General features: G+C 38.8%; 4 protein-coding genes across 7 annotated transcripts; 2 read left to right on the top strand and 2 right to left on the bottom strand.

Moving 5' to 3' along the window:
* The first annotated feature begins 4,128 nt into the window (after positions 1 to 4,128).
* Positions 4,129 to 6,206, top strand: LOC103943239 (protein ASPARTIC PROTEASE IN GUARD CELL 2). The gene has a single exon (XM_048573072.1). The coding sequence runs from the start codon at positions 4,313 to 4,315 to the stop codon at positions 5,927 to 5,929; it is 1,617 nt and encodes a 538-aa protein (XP_048429029.1). The 5' UTR covers positions 4,129 to 4,312; the 3' UTR covers positions 5,930 to 6,206.
* Positions 6,207 to 6,863: 657 nt separating this feature from the next.
* On the bottom strand, positions 6,864 to 15,316 carry LOC125471968 (helicase-like transcription factor CHR28). 4 transcript variants are annotated; one of them, XM_048572946.1, is made up of 13 exons: positions 14,860 to 15,309; positions 13,752 to 13,862; positions 13,465 to 13,663; positions 13,268 to 13,356; positions 12,842 to 13,135; positions 12,025 to 12,096; positions 11,862 to 11,939; positions 10,842 to 11,748; positions 10,000 to 10,130; positions 9,445 to 9,666; positions 8,012 to 8,548; positions 7,660 to 7,869; positions 6,864 to 7,422 (listed from the first exon to the last, which is right to left on the bottom strand). In XM_048572946.1, the coding sequence occupies exons 3-13, from the start codon at positions 13,592 to 13,594 to the stop codon at positions 7,318 to 7,320; spliced, it is 2,775 nt and encodes a 924-aa protein (XP_048428903.1). In that variant the 5' UTR covers positions 13,595 to 13,663; positions 13,752 to 13,862; positions 14,860 to 15,309; the 3' UTR covers positions 6,864 to 7,317. The 4 variants fall into 4 exon arrangements, with proteins under 4 accessions (XP_048428903.1, XP_048428901.1, XP_048428902.1 ...); XM_048572944.1 differs by having other exon boundaries at positions 12,842 to 13,356; XM_048572945.1 differs by lacking the exon at positions 14,860 to 15,309 and adding an exon at positions 14,071 to 14,089 and having other exon boundaries at positions 12,842 to 13,356.
* Positions 15,317 to 15,627: 311 nt separating this feature from the next.
* Positions 15,628 to 17,598, top strand: LOC125472036 (high mobility group B protein 7-like). The gene is made up of 8 exons (XM_048573078.1): positions 15,628 to 15,930; positions 16,185 to 16,267; positions 16,398 to 16,452; positions 16,551 to 16,658; positions 16,808 to 16,865; positions 16,969 to 17,013; positions 17,158 to 17,244; positions 17,335 to 17,598. Exons 1-8 carry the CDS (start codon positions 15,794 to 15,796, stop codon positions 17,413 to 17,415), a joined length of 654 nt encoding a protein of 217 aa, XP_048429035.1. The 5' UTR covers positions 15,628 to 15,793; the 3' UTR covers positions 17,416 to 17,598.
* Positions 17,599 to 17,841: 243 nt separating this feature from the next.
* On the bottom strand, positions 17,842 to 20,361 carry LOC103943241 (DNA damage-repair/toleration protein DRT100). Its single transcript, XM_009353491.3, has one exon. It carries the CDS (start codon positions 19,924 to 19,926, stop codon positions 18,088 to 18,090), a length of 1,839 nt encoding a protein of 612 aa, XP_009351766.3. The 5' UTR covers positions 19,927 to 20,361; the 3' UTR covers positions 17,842 to 18,087.
* Between the last annotated feature and the right edge of the window lie 266 nt (positions 20,362 to 20,627).

Here is a 20,627-nt window from a genome sequence, read left to right as displayed (position 1 = left end):
TACTTTGGTTGGTCCTTGTCGTATTAATTCATTATTTCATTTGAATATTATATAATTAACCCTCCCTATATCTATCTTAATCTCTTTGGAAAACCACAACCTCCACCTCCACCTCCACCTCCCTCTCTCTGAATGGGATGGGATGGGAAAGAAGCTATGGAAGTGGGATATCATCGATACTGTAACTGGCTAGTGGAGACATGCTAGAATCATTTAGTTCTACAACATTACTCTTTGATTGCTTTTCAGTGATTTTAAATAAAACCCTATTATTGTTACAAATCAAGATTATTATGTTGTATATCATCGATCCAGGTACATCTTTACATCAAAATGTTGATTGTCAATATATCCATATCCAATCGAATTTCTAGCCCTAATTCCAAAAGCAATTGAATATACTTCGCTCGGTTATGAAATTAATCTGATGCTAGATTGCCCATAAGCTAGGTAGTTATTGTCGTTAGAATATTTTTTTTTTTTTTTGAGGTGATGCTAGAGATATTATCTTTTTAAAACTATATTTTATAAACTACATGATGTGGTGATTGATGATTAAATCTCTTATTTAATTAATCAAACAAAGAATCTAATCATTAACTTCTACATCATATGACCTACAAAATCTAATCTAAAAAATAATCTCTCCAATATTGTTTTTATTTATTCAAATCTGATTAGATGAAATTATGATATATACTAAAAAGTATTCATGTAGCGAATTCTTCCAAAAGAGTGAGCTCAGCCGCCATTATAGGGACAAAAGTTGGATTATATGCAATCTTTGCTTTTAAACGAACAATGCACTCATTGATGGAGGAAGGTGGTGGCGATTTTATATATCTTGTTATTATATTTTATCTAAGTTAATTTCCAATGCTGATAAAAAAAAAAAGGCACTCTACTTTTCTAAGGTACGTACGTACCTATTGATCGCACATGTGTATGCAAATAAGAAAATTAAGCTGATCTCTTGAAAGTGGAAAATAAATGCCTTGTCAAGCTTGCATGCCGTTCAAATGAACCGTATGCCTCTGTGTGTAGGAATTAGGGTTTAGGGTAGCATACGACTCTCTCTCTCTCTCTCTCTCTCTCTCTCTCTCTCTCTCTCTCTCTCTCTCTCGATATTGATACCGATTATCCATCTGCAGGAGATATTTTTCAATTTGATCATTACACGAGATGGTACATCATGTATCGTTATATAAATAGTAAGATATGTATGTTAAAAATTAATAATTTAAAAAATAAAAATTTTCATCACTTATGTAAAAACACGTGATGTACCAACAGTATTCTCGTCACAATAAAAAATTTCTCCACCTGGAGATAGCCATCCCAATGCCATGATTGTTTGTGCATCCAATCGTGCGATGGAAAAGTATACGTGTAGGCTAGTCCTCATGCATGCATGGGCCCTGGCCCTACGGGATCTGGACCAGGTGGTCAATTACCTACTCATGCGAGCATGTTGATCATGTTCTGCAATCATTACATGTATGATATATATATATACACACACACACTAGAAGATGAGCACACATTATGTGTGTGTGTGAATCATTTTATTTTATTTTTTGATTTTTTATTAAGGAATGTAATTAGTTTTTAAATTTTTTAAAAAGAGTATAAGATAATGATGATGAGATAGTTTATCTTAATAAGAGCATATTTTTTGTCATAGGAAAAATAGATATATGATTGTCATTTTCTAAAAAAATGAGGGTAAAATAGGAAAAATAGGGATATGATTGACAAAATTAAAACCTCTTCAACCGTCCACCTCCTCCCATGTTCTCCTCAAGCGCAATCGCTTCAGTTCATTCAAACTATCTAAAAAACATCATGATTTCACTTACTTGTATGAAAAAATGATGGTGGGACAATTTCTCTTAACAAGTACATATTTTTTATCTTATGTAAATATTGTGTATCAAAAGTGAGGGTAAAATAGGGATATGATGGTCATTTTATCAAAATATGCAAATTACTATTTTGCCCTCTTTTTTTTTTGTAAATATTGTGTATCAAAAGTGATGGCAAAATAAGAAAAAAGAGGGCAAAAAGTTCAAAAACACAAAATTACTATTTTGCCCTCCTTATGTCAATATTGTGCATCAAAAGTGAGGGCAAAATAGGAAAAAAAGACAAAAAGTTCAAAAGACACAAAATTACTATTTTGCCCTCTTGATGTCAACATTGTGCATCAAAGGTGAGGGCAAAATAGGAAAAAAAAAGTGACAACAAGTTAACAAGGAGGGTTCTCTTAATAATAGTATAAATATATATATATCCATGCATCCCTATTCATCCTGTACATTTTACATGTAGCCTGGGCGTGCGCGCGCGCGCGTGTGTACACACACACACATAAATGCTTAATAATAACATGTAATCTGTGATTGTGTTAAAAGAAACATAATATAATAGTGCATACCTACCTATGAAAAGCCTAACACTACGGAGTACATTATACATCATAGAAATTCTGTTGTTTATAATTCTCTCACATTTTTTAAGCGAGTAATGAGAAGTAGATTAAATTTTTATTTTATATTTGTAAACCATATGATGTGTCATTAATAAATAAATATGCAAGTTAATCAATATTTAGGTAATAATTCAGTCATTAAAAAGCACGTCATATAGTTTATAAAACATTATTTAAATAAATGATTTCCATAACATCACCCTTTTAAAGCTTCAACAATAGTGTCTATCTAAAGCTTATGGAAAAGGCTAACTATATATATGCGAGGAAAATAAATATTTGTAGCAATTAAGATACTCAATTGGGATGATGCATCTTTATTGTGAGAGTGTTACTCTTGTGATACAATATCATATTATTTGTCAAAATATATAAAATAGAATTGTTTTCGTTCTTTTTGACAAAATAAAGAAAGCATTGTTTTCATTCTTCATTTAATTTGTTTAAATTTTATTTATTTTCTATCGCTTTCCCTTCTTTTTCCGGAAAAAATATATATCCTACATGTCCATGAATGAACACAACGTGGAAATCGAACGAAATAAGCCATAATTAATTAGTAATATGGAACTCACTAATAAATGAAAAAACTTCAAGTTTATTGATTGAATGATATGATACAACTTTTTCCCACTAATGGTTGCTTATATAGGGCCTCTTAGACGTGCACCTTTTAGGAGTACAAATAGAAAACAAATTAAAGAAATAACAAAACACAGAAAACACACTAGTAAATAATGGAATTCAGCCAAAATTGCCAATGCATCATGGTAAAGTGGCGAGTCTTCTTCGCGTTGCCATTCTCTCACGGACCAAATCAAACACCAAAACCTAAATCTACACATATACTACAATGAGCTTTGCTGCTGATTTTAAACATTCTTAAACTTTCATTCGATCCTTTAGCCGCCTGTTATACATCAATTAAAGCTTGATGGATGGCATCCTGCGGTGAAGCTATCACTCAATTAACCCAAAAGGATAAAGAATTGAGAAAGTAAAGCTGAATAAAGGTGGCTATAGCTACTAGCTAACCTCAATTAACCCAAGAGTCAAGATAGTGGAATTCCCTCTCATATCATCAATTAATAATATTAAAACAAAATAGAATCGACCCCATCGATCATGCACAAATGGGATAACCCAATTATTCCACCTCACCTTTTTTCTCTATACATCTATATGAAAATGCTAGGGAGATTATGTTTTTAGATCATATTTTATAAGGGAAAACTAACAAAAATAATTGAAAACTTTGAGTTTTAATCAAAAGGATAAAAATGTGTTGTAAATGAATAGTATCAAGAGTGACTTTTTTGAGTAAAAATGTCATTTTTTGTTAAAGTTAACAGTACCGGGAGTGTTTCGTTAAAACTCCTATTTTATAAACCACATGATGTGGAGATTGATTTAAAGAAGGAATCAAACCATCAACATTCACTATATAATCCACAAAACATGATTCAAGTAAGAGTGATGCTAGGGAGACTAAATTTTGTAAACTAAATAGCATGAAAGTTGATGATTGGATTATTACTTAAATGTTGATAAATGTGCTCATTTTCTATTGATGACACATTATTTAGTTTATAAATTTAATCTCCCTAACATTACTCTTCAGGTAAATAGACTTTCTAGCGTCACCTATATATATGCCATTATATATACAAGACCAAACCAAATAATCCCACATCCCATCTCCCTACTATTTCAAACCCAACTTTCAAGCAAGGGATAGCTTATTAAAATGAGTAGTACGTAGGAGTTAAGAGCAGGCTTAGTTAATTTGACTCTTCTCAAGCAATTAATTAAAGACAAGCCATGGTAGCCGTACGCGTGAAGGTAGCAGAAGCACGATTACTACTGCTATCGGTGGCTGCTCTTCTCCTCCTAATTAGCAGCTGCGCCGCGGCCACCACCATCACCAATACTACAACTACTTCCCCTACGTACCCTGAGTTTCAAGAGCTGAACGTGAAGGAAACAATCACGGCAATTCAAAGTAATAACTGGGCACCAAGGGCTGCATACAACGTCACCAGCAGCACCACCACCGGCAGCAAATTAAATGATGATAATGAGGAAGATGATACAGATCATGAAGAATATGAAAGAAGCACTAATGGCGGATCCGGAGTCGGAAAATGGAAGTTGAAGGTGGTCCACAGGGATAAGATGTCGTCGCAATATTCAAACAGGAATGGGAATGAAGGCAGCCATACTTCCCATAGCCACCTTGTCCGCGCACGCATGAAAAGGGATGCCAAAAGGTTTGCTAGCCTCACACGGCGCCTCCTCAACTACTCAGACTCAGAGTTAGAGTCGTTGGATTTTGGGTCGGGGGTGGTGTCAGGTATGGAGCAAGGGAGTGGAGAATACTTCGTGAGGATCGGAGTGGGTAGCCCACCACGAAGCCAATACATGGTGATTGACTCCGGCAGTGACATCGTGTGGGTTCAGTGCCAGCCTTGCACCCATTGTTACCACCAGTCCGACCCCATCTTTGACCCCGCCCGCTCTACTTCGTATTCTGGCGTCTCCTGTGCCTCCTCCCTCTGCGGCCGCCTCCAGAACCCCGGTTGCCACTCCGGTCGATGCCTCTACGAGGCCTCCTACGGCGACGGATCCTACACCCAGGGCACGCTTGCCCTCGAAACTCTTACCTTGGGACGCGCCCTCGTCCGAAACGTCGCCATCGGCTGCGGCCACATGAATCGCGGCATGTTTGTGGGAGCTGCTGGTCTCTTGGGCCTTGGAGGTGGGGCCATGTCATTTGTTGGTCAGCTCGCCGGCCTGACCGGAGGTGCCTTCACTTATTGTTTGGTCAGCCGTGGCGGCCGCTCTGGTACTACAAGTACTAACGCAGCCGGCGGAGGAGGAGGAGGGTCCCTGGAGTTCGGTCGTGGGGCGATGCCCGTGGGTGCTACATGGGTCCCGCTGATCCGGAACCCGCGGGCCCCGAGTTTGTATTTTGTGGGGCTGGCGGGCCTTGGAGTTGGAGGGATGCGGGTGCCCATATCCGGAGACGTATTCCGGCAAACCGAGATGGGGTACGGAGGGGTTGTGGTGGACACGGGCACCGCCGTGACAAGGTTCCCGACGTTGGCTTACGAGGCCTTCCGCGATACCTTTCTTCAGCAGACGGCCAGCCTCCCTCGGCTGTCGTCGGGAGTGTCCATCTTTGACACATGCTATGACCTGTACGGCTTCGTGTCGGTTCGGGTGCCGACCGTGTCGTTTTATTTTTCGGGTGGGCCCATCCTGACGCTTCCGGCGAGCAATTTTCTGATTCCGGTGGACGAGAAGGGGACTTTTTGCTTTGCATTTGCTCCTTCGGCCTCCGGACTTTCCATAATAGGCAACATCCAGCAAGAGGGCATCCAAATCTCATTTGATGGAGCCAATGGTTTTGTGGGTTTTGGACCCAATGTCTGCTGAACAGTTTATTAATTATAATATGTGGTCCCTCTGTTTTTTCTTTTCTTTTGAATATATGCTTAAATTCAAGTTCATGAACTATATAGTATTTGAAGAAAGGTATATATAGTATAGATTACAATGAAGTGAGCTTTAGTGGATCGTCTTTTTAGTTAAACTTGTTCTAAGAGGTTCTTAGATGAAACTTTTTAAAACATGTTCGTGTGCCTTTTGTTCTCGCGAAGTGAGTGAGTGTAAAATAATGTAATATGTGCTCATCGTATTTTATTTGTACGTGGACCATTCCTTTTCACTTTTCATCTTTGAATTGGCAGGAAGACATAAAAGGGTGGAAATATGGTGACTTACGAATTACCACGCATGTACCTACCTAAGAGAAGTAATAGTAGAGCAAAGCAAGTAATTGGTTAAGAGAGTGCCTTCACTTAACACTCAAATTTCTCTATTTGAATTCTTTTTTTATTACGTTGGTTGTTTTTAAAAAGAAAGTGTGTACAATAACATACAAATTGTGTATTAGCGCCCGTTTTAGTGAAGGCTTTTAGTTAAAATATAGTTTTAACACAAGGAATCTGAGATAGCCGATGATACAAAAGAATCAAACATTCCAAAAAGTGAAGAGAGTCGAAAGAAATAAAAGAAGGGGGAAACTTGAATTGACGTGTGTGTATATAACGTGTAATGTGCGTGAACAATACAAGTAAAGAAGAGGAAACCCAATATATTAACGAGGATCCAACATAAGAGAAGTAAAACCCTAGCTTAGGCTTAGCTAGTAAATATTTCACTGACCCAAGGCTAGAGATAAAAATAGGAGTAGCGGAAGATGATGACCTTATATGGAATGGTCGGCCCTAGTTTTGTCAAGTATCAACAAGCAAAAACAGCAATATACCTGACACAAACCAACCTAACAGCAAAATACAAAACTAAATGATTTTACCAAGATATAATTGCAAATAATATCACATAAAACAACATTTATCATCCATGTTGTTAACAAAACTAAAACAAAGGAAGCTATACTACTAGTACACTCTTTTGTACAATAAAATAAATTAGAAAATATTTACAGCAAGTCCCCTAGCCCTAGCCCTATGCTCACTCGCTACTCGCCACTTGTTGGGAACAAAAATGCCTTCGGAAAAAGCCCCTAAAAAAAAAACAGATGCAGGTTCGGATGCAAATCCACCCATTAGTCCCATGCGAGCCTACATTATCGGGCAGTGCACTACTACTACTGCTGCTACTACTGATTTCATGCATCCTTAATTTAACAGGATCCCGGTTCATAATTCTCTAAATATTTGTTTCGAGACCAGCTTTTTCTTTGAATCAGCAAAGATACTAATGCCAGAAACAAGATTGTGAATCGCTTGGTTGTGTTCTTAGACCATAAATAGGTATCTCAGATCCTCAACAGTCAGACGTGTAGCAGAGCCCCCACCATGATCTTCACCAAAAGCAGATGCCACCATTTTTCTCTTTTCTTCCTGCAAAACATGGGAGTCAATGACACAATATCAAGACTTAGAACTGGCATAACTTCTGTTCGAGTATTTCATGTTAGCCTAAAAGATATGCATTCCCCAAATATAACAGAAAAACAGCAACCTTTTCTCTTTACACATCAGAACTAGACGGAAAAGAAAACCCAATGAAGAAAAAAAAAGTACATCCGCACTGCAAACTGAACTTGGAAGGCAGAAATATTAAGTATAAGATCATACCTGTAAAGCTAATATCCTGTCCTCCACTGTATCCTTAATCGTGAGACGTGTTACAGTAACAGGTCGGGTCTGTCCAATTCTATGTGCCCGATCAATAGCTTGATCTTCAGTGGTTGGATTCCACCACAGGTCCAAAAGGATAACATGACATGCAGCAACCATGTTTAGACCAAGGTTTCCAGCCTTTAGTGACATGAGCATAACAGTGATCTGCAAAATATTTCAACCATTAAAGATGTTAAAATCAATGACCAGATTGAGGTAGTAAAAGGGTTAATCATGTAAAAATGATGAACTAACGTAGAAGCAGTTATGCATTATTTGACCAATTTATCAAGACAAGGACCAAAACCTCAGGATCAGTGTTAAAATCTTTGACACCCCTGTCTCTTGATGCCAGACTCATTGTCCCATCAAGCCTTCTGTACTGAATACAATACTCGTTCAATGATGTTTCCACTAAATCCAACATGCCAGTCCACTGGGAAAAAATAATCGTTTTTATTGGTCCACTATTTGGTGAGCTTGAAACGCCAGAATATCTACTATCTGTGATTTCAGTTCCAAAAGCAGGGTCTCCATTGCTTCCAGCAGAGTTATGTTCCAAATGTGAAAGCAAAATCTCAATAATAGCTCTGACTTTAGATGAACTATACTCATTCTGTAACACTATTGATTTCTCGCCCAACTCAGAATTCGTCGGAGTACCATCAAGATTATTGGAGAAGCAACTTATGAGAGTGGATTTGGAGAAAACAACATCAGAACCAACTTGTTCTTTACATTCAGCAGCAGGGCATGTATTGTCATCACCCGTCAAATATTCTGAAACACACTGATAACAGAATACATGGCCACACATAGTAACAACAGGGTCTTCAGGTGGATCCTGCCAAAAGCATCAAATACTATAAGAATTAAATAGGCCCACCACATTTATACAATATCCTTTTAATAATCTGACACTTTCAATTTGCAAAGAGAATCATCAGCACAGAAATTTCCTAGTTAAGCATGTCCGGATTCCTCCCTAACTCCCCAAAACGAGTTTAGTGTGACTATATTTTTCTTTCAAAATTTTAAATACATTTTTACTTAAAACAATGTGTTACACCACGCAGAAAGACATCTATAATTCAGGAGAGATAAAATGGATTAGTATATAATAGTCCAGGAGAGATAATATGCATAAGTATATAATAATTAGCAAGAGCTAAGAAAGGAAGTAAATAGTTTCAATCTGAAGCATCACAACGCAAAGGAATATTTATTGAAAGGTTTCACTGCAATCATGCACAGTATATTGGGAAAAACAGAAAAGGAGACAGTTACCTTCTCTAGGTCCTGCGCTACTCACATCTATAAAACCTTTGCGTCTCAATAACATATATTTTCAAGTATGAGAAATAAATTGAGAAAATGACAAAACAAAACAAGTTGCTTTGCTATAAACTAATCGAAATGCAGACACCATTTTTACATGGTAAGTACAAGCACTTTATCTCCTATAATTGGCCGAGCCCTTAACTAAAAGCGTATAGTATCAGAAAAAAGTTTTGGAGGAAGGAACTATCCTAAGCAGGAAGTGCATAGAGTTGCCACACTCTGCATTTAACAATGGAACAGGCAGTCATCACAGCCTTCCATGTGTGCATGATGTACCTGACCAGTTTCCAGAACAGTTGTTTTTGTATTAACTTAATAAAATTTTCAAGTCTACAAAGATTTACAGGCCCTTATAAGCTACAAAGGAAATATGTTTGGAAGGGTTTCAAGAAAGCTCACTTTGCATACACGACAAATAGCCAATGAAGTTTCCAGAAGATGCAAAAGATGGGATATCATATCCTTTGGGAGTCGCCTTGCCATTTGCACAGAATCTTTCCCTACACAGTCTGAGTCATACGCTTTAACAAGCTGAGGGTGGTCACAAGCTTGCCGGAGGCGCAAAAGCATCAAAAGAATATTTGCATAATTTTGATTTACTGTGCCAGCAGCGGCATATGCCTGCAAGAAACAATACAAATCAGCACACGAATATCTATAAACCCAAATTAAATCTTCACGAGATCACAAACGAATCTTCCTCAAAACTGCAGGTTTCCACAAACTGCAGGTTGTATATTTATTACAGCATGAAATTTCAACCTGGACCAGGTTGCAATAAATATAAATTACCTCAAAAAATCCAACAAAGTAGCATGTACGGGGCACATTAGAACAGCACAGATATATTTTCCCATTAATAAATCCACTAGCCGCATTTGTCACTTACATCTCAGATTACTCAAGAAATATCAGATGTCTCAAGTAGAATAAATAAATTGAAGGGGAAAGCACCTTGAACTTAGTGCGTGAATCAGCTTCTAGCTTGGTATAAAAGGCCCGCTCCTCAGATGAGAACTCCACTTTACTCAAGTTTATTGTTTTTGGTGGTAATTCAATTATAGGTTGCCCATCGATCAATGTTCCTACATAAAGTAACCAATTATGATAAGCACCAATGAGTTTAAATCAAAATTAGTCCAGTGTGTCAAAAACAACCACATTAGTTCACAGCATCGGAACAATAACAGACTTCATTAATAACCGACATACACAGTGACAAACAATTTTTAATAACATGTTTGTCCAAACTATATGTAAAGAAGTAGAATATATTTATCAGATCAACAACCACACCAAAAAATAAACTTGAACAGAAATGCACAGTAGTAAATTATAACTAGTTGCGAATAATTTCATCCAAAAATAAACAACAAAGTACAATAACGTAATTGGGCACACAGCTGAAACAACTGAAAAATGAAAGAAGAGATTTTGCTTCTTGCTTTCAATGTACATTTTCACTTCTTTTATGAGGAGCAAATGTAAGAAATGAGTTCTTCCAAGTTTCTAACAGTGTTTTAAGCAAGTACAAATTACAAAGCATGGCTTAAGACCATACTATTTTTGCCATTATTTCTCAACCAGAAAATATTCCCTTTCTCAATATGGAATTCTGAAACTCGCAGAAAGTGGTTACCTAGTTCAACATGAGAAAGTAAAGCCTCATGTGTAAGGCATCAAACCTAAGGGATTAGTAAAAGTGCACAAATATATTTTTTTGAAATGGGAAAGTGCACAAATATAAACAACTACCAACTATCACGCAAATCAAATAACCGGAACAATATATTCACCTTTTGTTCGACGCAACATTATAGCCCTCAGAACTGCCTGGAGCTTCTTGTAACCTTGGATTGAGTTTCTTGATATTGGAACCTTAATGGTACTGTAAAATGACTTATATACAGCATAGGGGTCATATCTAAGAAATCTGAAGTAACTGTATAAGTCATCAATTGTATTTTGTATAGGAGTACCAGACAAACACCACCTTCTTTTTGCTCGAAGGCTACAACATGCTCTAGCCACTTGAGTTCTGTGATTCTTAATCGTCTGAGCTTCATCTAGTATCACCCTAAACCAACCCACTTTTGCAAGTGCCCCAGAACCACAATCAATAGAGGAACTATCAATTCCCTTTTTGCCCCTCTTTCCCTTCTTATTAATAATCGAAGCCTTTTTTCTCTTCTTATTACTTGAAAAATCAGAATTTATTCCATAAGTTTCCTCAATTTTGTCATCAGGTTCATCATCATCAACTAAAGGTTGTTTTGGGACTTCATTGGTTACAATAGCATATGTTGTGAGAACCACATCATAGCTAGCCAGTTCTTCAGGAACCTTCGTCCGGCTGCCTCCATGATAAATAAGAACACGCAGCTTTGCTTCCTCTACAACCTTTTCATCCAGCTCCCTAGCCCACTGTCGAAGAACACTTGCTGGACACACAACCAATGTACCTGCTGCTGGCCTCTGCTTTCTGATTGATCGTGAAGATGTACTAACTTCTGGAGTTGATCGAAGATGATCAGGTGCCTCAGTTTTATTCAATTTATCCAAAGCACCGTTGGGATTGTCCTCATCGTCATCCAAATTTAAAGCCTCAGTTTTCTGATTGCCTAAATCTCTAGATTTTGACTTTGAATCCAAATACTTCTGCATTTGTATAAGGGCAATCATTGAAATGGTCTTACCAAGGCCCTGTAAGATAAAAGCATTATGAATCTAAATAGGGCATACATATGAAACCTTTAGTCTAGTAGAAAGGATTAAGCTTAGATTTAGAGGTCAGATGACTATTATTATTGAATAACCTGATCATCTGCTAAGATTCCACCCAGACAATGCAGACTTCTAGTTTCCTTTTGAAGCATCCATGCCAGAGCAATTTTCTGTGGGCGTAAACTTACTTGAGTTCATGAAAATGATGAATTCAAGAGAATGGTGAAGCCAATTATTATAAAAAGAGAGAAAAACCTGATGTCGTAGAAGAGGGACCGACAGAAGACCATCAGGTAAAGTAGCTTCAACTTTTGGTTGATTGAGATCCTGCAAGAACCAAACTTCCTTTAAAGAGGATTCCTTGTTATGCGACTAAGACAACCATATCTAGGACCAATCCTGTTCAGATTTTCAATTGCGACACCCTGGTACAATCACCTTTCTGTTACCTACTATTATGGCCTCGGCCTCACAATTATGAGATCTGTCTTACCCAAAAATTCCTCAACAACTTTAAGAAATAGCATAAACCCACCATCTCTCTGTATTGTTAGGACAACTCTGCTAAACTTGATGATCAAGATTAAAAAAATAGTATCCAATTACAAGATAACGAGTTTAAGTAAGCAAGAACGTGGAGCCCAACAAAAAAAAAAAGTGATTGGAAAATGAAATGAAACAAGGGTTAAAGAAAAAACTAATGCAACCAAATGAATTGGTAGTAGCACCATCAAGGAGAAAATGGAAGGAAAGACGACTACAGATAATTTTTATTACTAGCACAACATGAGAAAGGGACACATTTATGTTCCCTTTCAAACTGGTTTTGGCCCCAAAGATTCGTACCTTGAAAAATTAATTCTTTATTACCATAAGACTACCGAACAAAATTCATTTTGCACTATATACATGGCTGGCCACCACTATTGGGTTTCTGAACGTGTTAAGGTCTCTTTGCAAAAATTCAATCCCCAATAATTTTTGTTTTACTGAACCTCACAAAGAAATCAAGAATAAACTGCTTACCGCACCAATAGCAATGGAACAATGTTAGAACTGAGTACGGAAGTACCTCTAATGCTGCTTGATATATCAGTCTCTCATCACTGCCAGCAACCCTTTCGTCACCTGTCCCAGAATGATATGCAGGGTCACTTGAACTCGCAAACTGTGAAGCAGAAAATGACTTTCCATGCATGAAAGAGGGAGGCTGGCCCCTACTCCCACTGCTTTCAGACCTAATAAATTCGTTGTCATAGCCCCTACTAGAATAGTCTCTCATAAGGCCCTTGCCATTGCTTGCATAAGTACTTGGTCCCGATAGCTGCATAGATTGTGGAAGGGTCCTCTTCTGAGCCTCATAGTCCTTAAGAGAAATATTAGAACTTTGTGAATGATTACTTTGAGGCCGTTCCACATTATCATTATGTGCTCGAGCAGCATGTCGATTTGAGGTTCTTATATCATCACTTGAACTGGGATTAAAATTCTGTTTCACCTGTGTGTGCTGATTAACATTAGGAGAGTTGCCATTAGAAGCATATGCTCTTCTAGGAGAAGGCATCTTTCTAAACTGCCCAGAATAATCTGCAAATTCCACCAATTGTCGTGTAATTAATAATATATACAACTTATTCTAAACATTTTTGGGTTTGTTGGGGGAGGGGGGGGTTGTGATACAAAACCCAATCTAACCTCTACTCCTTGGATTTGAGCTAGGTCCAGAAAGCGAACTTGGAAGAACTCTGCTGTTGCCATATTCCCTTTCTTCTATCTCTAATTCACTATCCGATGAACTAATATCTATAAATTCCCTTTGATCCATGAAGGTTGAAAATTGAGTTTCCCTTTCTTCAACCAACTTAGAAAGTGAGTTCCACGCAGGTAAGCCAATCTGAAATTGCGAGGTATCTTTTAAATATCTTGGTGCAGCAATATAAATAGAGAAGCAACAGGTTTTACTAAAAATTAAAATAACTCACCACATCTGTGCGGTTTTTTTAGATTAAACTGCCAATCCATCCATATCTCCAAGTTGAATCAAAGAAGTCATAAAGATGATCCGCATGACCAAACATGTGCATCCCCCCTTCCTAAAAAAACAGAAGATTAATAAGTTGAGCAGATTATTTTGAAGTGTAAAAAAAAAAGGCAAAAAGGAAGGTTCATAAGCCTATCTGGAAAATTGAAATACTTATATACACACACACACACGCACACACACATATATATCAACTAAATTACAAGCATATAAAAGAATTTCGACAGACAATGCAAGCCAACGAACCCTTGGATCCATACATTAGTAGCATTACATAGGACTGCACACATCCAAGAGCTATTGGTATCAATTCCCAGAAGCAGGTCTTTGCTAACAGCATAAGTAATACACATGCAAAGCCTTAGGAATCCTCTCCTACAAACACGTGTATACCAATTATCAAAAGCATGTGTTAATAGACACAGTGTCAGTGAGGGTCTGAGGAAGCTGCATTATCACTTGACTTCATATGGGTATACCAAAGTATTGCCTTGATAATCAGATATAAGTTTTAACTGATCATTTGATCGATCATCATAATATATATGTGTAAAATTTTCTGCATTATCTCGGCCTCAAGTTTCCAAGCAGGAGGAACTCATCAAAAGGGGTGGTAGACTGCTAGCTTACTAATGAACCCTGATGTTGCTAGTAAATCTAAATCAAAAGGCTAGAGCTTTTCTAGTGAAACCTGATGTTGCTAGTAAATCTAATCTCAAAAGAATAAAACTTTGAAATCGTATCATCAGAATTCGCAAAGACCTGATTAACTTGACCCTCTCGTATCCGACTAGGATTTGCTTATAAAATTTACACCAGATTTTAAAAATAAATAAAAAATCTCCCTAGAAACCATTGAAAAATTGAACGACTGGAACAAATTTGGGGGAGTCGAAGGGTAGCGAACAAGAATATATAAGTTAAACCCAGAAGATAAGGATGAATTGCAAAGATGGAACATGCAGTGGGTGGTAGCGCCAGTGGGTCAATTCGTCATCAAGTTAAAAGCTTTACTCATTAAAATGCAGAGGAAAAAGGAGAAATCGTACCTGCAAAGCTGTAATGGCCGATTGCCATTGGCCTTGTCCAGCACTAGTTTATAGGGTTTGCAGTGCAGGCGAGGGGAGAAGACGATAGGCGGAGAGAGAGTACGGTTGGGTTTAGAACAATTGACAATGGAAGAGATCTTGAATTACGTGAGTATCACCTCCGAAAATTAAAAATTAAAAATTAAAAATAAAATAAAAGAAGGAAATTAATAAATTTAACTAATAGAAAAAACTCTTTTATAAAACTAATTCATTTACGGTGGGAAAAAGAGTAAATAATTAGTATTGTATTCTTGTAACGTCTCAATTTGTTCGACTAATTTTAAAAAGACTAGGAAATAAGGCGCTATGGTATATTTCATTGAGATGAATAATAATTTCAAAAACAGAATCGGATTTGGATTTACAAGTGGGGCATGTCGTCGTCGTCTTCTTCTTCTTCTCCCATGTACGAGTACGAGAGACGGAGAGAGTTCGGTTGGAGATTGGACAAGTACGAGTGTACAACTGTACAAGGAAGGACACTGATCCACAGCTAGACTAACACACTAAACATTGGGCCAGACCTTGGTCAATCAAGAGGCCCAGGCCAGCCCCCTTGGACTCATCCTCCGTTTGGGCGGTCAGTAGAAAAGATCTAAGCCCACTAATGGATCTCAGACTGAGGTAACCCAGGCCAATTAGAAAGCACAAGAGACGTTAAATCTAAACCGTCAAAATTTGGGGAAAGTTACGGGAAAGATGGATGATAAGGAAATAAATCTGGCGGGCGGGGGATTCTAAAATAGTTTAGGCGGCAACCAATATTCCCTCTTGTGTTTTCGTCAAATTTCAAACTCAAGTGTATATATTATTAATCGTTTGCTTGCAATTAGTAGGGTTCCGTTCAATTCCATAATTTCATTATTTTGATAGAAGAGAGGAGGGGAGAGAAATGGGAGGAGGGTCAATGAAATCGAACCCAACCAAGGCAAGGAAGAGAGTGGAGGCCACTGAGACCCGGGAGAACTCCTTGTCAACCGTACCACCTTCTCTCGTTCGCGGCAAAGATGGCAGTGCCTTTGCCCGATGGTTGCTACCCTATACCCCAACACTTGTTTTTCATTTTTCCTCTACTAAATTCTTCAGGGTTTAGGGCTATTCGATTAATCAACACAAAAATTAATCAGAAGAAAACCCAGAAATACATGGTGTTACTGTTTGGATGTCTTTTTGCTTGGGTTGTCAATTTTGTTATTGTTAATCAGATCAGATCTATCCATTAGTATATTAGGTGTGTTGTGTTAGTGTGATTAATTGAGTTAAATGTGGGTGATGATTTGCAGCGAGGAGTGCAACAAGGACGTGCCAGTGGCACTCATCAGCATGCACAGTTGTAGCCTCGATGCCAAAATCAAGCTCAACCTCAGTGCGTTACGTTTGTTTTCTGTCCTTTCTTTTTGCCTTGTTTATTTTTTGTGTAATTTCTGTTTTACTTTTTGACAAGTGAGAATAGCATGTCTGATTTCCTTTGTTTGGGAATCGGGATGAATTTCCAGAGGCTCAAGTTGTGGAAAAGCCCCCTGAAGTGAAAAAGAAGCTTCCCGCTGACAGGTAATTACTTCTCATTCTCTGTCTCTGTTATTTGTCAATCTCGTGTGATTTATATGTCTATCTATCTTTCTTTCGTTCAATTTGGTATTCATTTGCAGAAAGAGGTCCACCACCACGACATCACAACCAAAGACATCAAAGAGAGCCAAGAAGGACAAAGATCCAAATGCACCCAAGCGCCCTCTCACCGCCTTCTTCCTCTTCATGTAAATCTCCTCTCACCTGCTGTTTCTGTTTCTCTTATGTATTATCAATGATGTACAACTACATTATCTGCTGACTGCTGTGTATTCGAATGATGTATGTTTTGTATGAGATGCTGTTTGAGGTCAATTGTGAATTTTGTATGCTGCAGGGATGATTTTAGGAAATCCTACAAGGAAGCTAATCCTGATTCCAAAGGCGTTAAGATGGTATTTGTTGTTATAAACTTCAGCACTCCATTACTGTACAATATGCTACGGTTTGATGAGTCTGGGTGACCTCTAATGTTGTAACTTTAAACTGGAGTTTCAGGTTGCAAAGGAGGGTGGTGAGAAGTGGAAGTCTATGACTGATGAGGTTTGTATTTGTATTCATTTTGTCTTCTTTTTTGTATGGTTTTGGTCTTGATTTGTTACCTTCAATCTTATCACGTGGACATGAAATGGTTGTTACTTTGTCTGATCCTGTTTTCTTCTTGTTTCTGATGTAAAATGTGTTTAGGAGAAGAAGCCCTACGTGGATAAAGCTGCTGAGCTTAAAGAAGAGTACAAAATAGCACTGGAGAGTGACATTGCAGAAGCTAGGGATGTAAGACTTATTCAGCTTACTTGTTGAATGTGTTAGTATTATTATTGTAGTTCTTATTAAATTCTGGTTTTTTTCTGTGTGGAAATTCAGGGTGAAACACCGGAAGGGGTTTTGGAGAAAGAAGCTTCAGAGAAGGAAGGGGAGGAAGAAATAACTGATGTTGATGAGTAGTACTAGCAAATTAGTATTAGTATAGCTTGACAAATCTTTTCATATAAAGTTTCATGTTCCACCCTCTTTGGAGGGATTGAGTCTAATGCATGTTTCTGGATTCTTGTAAATTCTGAGGCTCTTTGTTTCTAAGCAAACTATGGCTTTTCGGAAACTGGTTATAATATATATCTTCTTGAATGATTCCCAAGCATCCTTTTTTCTCTCGGTAGACTTGTGAATGCAAATTTAGTAGTTGAGCATTTCAATTCCATGTGTTTTTGTGTTTTAATTGGATGGTGTATGTTGAAACATGAATTGCCTACTTACATTGAAAAATTGGGTTGATTCATTCTATTTTTTAATCTGCAATCCATCTGAGTTTATTTATGTGTTGATGGGTCTCAGTTCTTGTTCCCTTTGCGGGGCACTTTTTGAAGCAAATGATTACTACACAATGTGCTCTGTAATTTGAATGTTTGAGCGTAGGCTTAATGAAGGAAAAACACGCATTCTCTCTCCTCGGTATGTAAATAGACAAGGTTTCTTAATTTAAAAGTGAATATAATAAATAGATAATAAGTGACTATCTTTCTTGGATCTTGGCTCTTGCAGATGTCCTATTTGCTGTTTCCTATATGACATTTAATCTCAACGAAAATGCTCATATGTTCTCGAGTCTGAGTCAGCATCTTACTGGCTCATCATATTTGCTTCTTGTTCCTTTCCACTACCCCTGCAAGGTGGCATTGGCTTGCCACATAAGCACAAATTGTGCAGATAAGCAGCTGCAGGGAAAATGTTGAATGGTCTCCCTTGTGGGATCTCTCCGCATAACCTGTTTGCCCTGAAGCTTGCGTGTCTGAGCCCTTCAATCCCTAACAGACTATTTGGAATCCTTCCTGTGAGCCCATTGATGGACACGTCGAGCCATTTCAGTTTCACGAGCAATCCCAAACTTGTAGGGATGGTGCCTGTCATCTGGTTCCTTGATATATCAAACCTTTCAAGTTGGGTCAGGTTTGAAACTGAGTTGGGGATGTGACCGGAAATCTTGTTGCTTCCCAAGTGGAGCAATTTGAGCCTCAGGCCTTCCTTCAACTCTGGAATTCCACCTGAAATTTGATTGTGTGAGACATCCAAAACCTCCAAAAAGCTGCTTGTCCTGTCGTTTAAGATTCTTGAGAGAGATCCTGCGAGCTGATTTGAGTGCATGTCAACAGAAGAAATCGTGTCAGGCAATTTGAGTTCTGAAAGATCAGACTTCAATTGGTTGTTGGAGAGATTGAGGCTTTGCAAGCTTGTCACGTTGGTGAGGAGCTTTGAAATACCACCGGTAAATTGATTGTGAGAGAGGTCGATGGAGGTCAAAGAATCAGGCATTGTAAAGGTTGGGAGGGTTCCTCTCAATTGACAGCCAGCAAGATGAACATCTCTGAGTTGTCTGCTTGTGATCCAATATGGAACGCTCTCTAAACTGAGATTGTTGTAAGACAAGTCTATGGACAAGAGAGCAGGAACGCCCCTGGCAAGGGTCTGAGGGAGAGGATCCGAAAACCCGTTCCCGGATAAATTGAGGTACCAAAGGTTGTGTAATCTTGAAATGGATTCCGGAATACTTCCTGTGAGTCGATTGGCGCTCAACGAAAGAGTGGTGAGGGATTTGAGTCCGGCAACCTGAACAGGGATGATGCCAGTCAGTTGGTTGTGGTTCAAGGACAGGTCCAAAAGCTTGGACAAGCTGAAGAGGGAAATGGGCATCTGACCAGATAACTGGTTATTGGAGAGGTCAATGTAAGTAAGGTTTTGCAACTGGTGACCTACGAAATCTGGAATGGGGCCGGACAAGGCATTGAAGCTGAGATCAAGGTACTGCAAAGCATGGAAATTTAGAAAAGTGGGTGGGATAGGACCTGTGAGGGAGTTTCTGGCTAAACCTAGTTGGAGAAGATGGGGGAGATGGCCTAGGCTTGGGGGAATGTGGCCGCTGAAACGGTTGCCGCTGAGGGAGAGGCTCTGGAGGGAGGAGAGACGGCCTAAACCGAAAGGAATGGGGCCGGCGAGGGAGTTGTCTTCGAGGGCGAGTTGGGTGAGGTGGATGAGATTGGAGAAGCTCTGAGGAATTGGACCTGTAATTAGTTTCAGGCCACTGATAACGAGTACCTCCAAGAAATTCAAGTTGGCAAGAGAAGGGGAGAGGGTGCCCTTCATGTAATCAGGTCCAGAGGCTGGGCGCTGCAACTGCAAGACAGTAACCCTGCCAGCTGGGTTGCACTCAACACCTTCCCAGCCTCCGGCGCAGCAGTCTCTGCCGGTCCATGAAGACAGCATTTGTGTAGTGTCCTTGAAGATTCTGGATTTGAAGCTGAGAAGGGAGGCTCTATCTGCTTCTGAGCAAACAGCCGGGGATGACGACGAGGCTGAGGATGTAGAACACAGGAGGATCGACAAAAACATGAGCAATAACAGGTTGGAATTGGAAATACAAGTCCATGTCCTTCGGCATGTCCATGTGAGGCGGAGGACAGGCATTCTCAGTTTGGGAGGGGGAGGAGGAGGAGGAGGTCCCAGTCAGTAGTCAGAGCATCAGAAAACAAACACTGCAACTATTTTCCAGTGAAGGTGGGTGGGGATATGATATATGTATTTAAAAGAAAAAAAGTGGAAGCTGGAAAGGAAGCAGCAGCAGGAGAGGAGAGGAGGGTGGAGGACTTTTGCCTTGCTTGCCGTAGACACTTAGACAGCAAGTATTAGATTAATTAATACTTAATAGCTAGCTGGGATGAATGATGAAAAGGATGGAACAAGAAAAAGTGTTAAGTGTGTGTGTCTGAAGACTCAGAGAGAGAGAGAGAGAGAGAGAGAGAATAGGCATGTAATAATGTGGTTTGGAGGAGGAGGAGGAGACGTGTCTGAAACTCTCGAGTGCCTGCGTCTCTTATTTATAGTAACCAGAACAAAAGCAAAGAGTTGAGGTCGGCTCTCGGGGGAGTAAATGGAACTTGTCTCTCGCTTCCTCACATGTAATGTAATTTGTAAAAATAAATAAAATTCTGACCGTTTGATGATCACGAGGATCCGCCTCCAGTTTGAACGTTGGAGCGCACTAGATTCAAATTCCGCAGCCAAATCAACCCTACTTTTTTACTTTTAAAAATTAACCCCTATATTCAAAAAGAAAAATAAAATTAACCCCTTGTATTTCGCAACGCAACGCTCGTAGCCGTTGCCAT

Source organism: the organism of the source record quoted next, unplaced genomic scaffold, assembly GCF_019419815.1.
Source record: "Pyrus x bretschneideri cultivar Hongxiangsu unplaced genomic scaffold, Pyrus_bretschneideri_v1 Contig63, whole genome shotgun sequence".
NCBI classification, from domain to species: Eukaryota; Viridiplantae; Streptophyta; class Magnoliopsida; order Rosales; family Rosaceae; genus Pyrus; species Pyrus x bretschneideri.
Note: the sequence above shows the minus strand (reverse complement) of the source record. Positions and strands in the feature narration are given on the sequence as shown.

Excerpts from the sequence above, each read along its gene's own strand:
- LOC103943239 (XM_048573072.1), top strand. The coding sequence starts at position 4,313 with ATGGTAGCCGTACGCGTGAAGGTAGCAGAAGCACGATTACTACTGCTA.
- LOC125471968 (XM_048572944.1), bottom strand. The coding sequence starts at position 13,594 with ATGGATCAAAGGGAATTTATAGATATTAGTTCATCGGATAGTGAATTA. Across the intron at positions 7,870-8,011 it reads ATTTTAACACTGATCCTGAG|ATCACTGTTATGCTCATGTC; the intron begins GTTTTGGTCCTT and ends AATATTTTGCAG. Across the intron at positions 7,423-7,659 it reads ACAGGATATTAGCTTTACAG|GAAGAAAAGAGAAAAATGGT; the intron begins GTATGATCTTAT and ends CATGTTTTGCAG.
- LOC125472036 (XM_048573078.1), top strand. The coding sequence starts at position 15,794 with ATGGGAGGAGGGTCAATGAAATCGAACCCAACCAAGGCAAGGAAGAGA. Across the intron at positions 16,268-16,397 it reads CAAAATCAAGCTCAACCTCA|AGGCTCAAGTTGTGGAAAAG; the intron begins GTGCGTTACGTT and ends ATGAATTTCCAG. Across the intron at positions 16,659-16,807 it reads ACCGCCTTCTTCCTCTTCAT|GGATGATTTTAGGAAATCCT; the intron begins GTAAATCTCCTC and ends TGTATGCTGCAG.
- LOC103943241 (XM_009353491.3), bottom strand. The coding sequence starts at position 19,926 with ATGCCTGTCCTCCGCCTCACATGGACATGCCGAAGGACATGGACTTGT.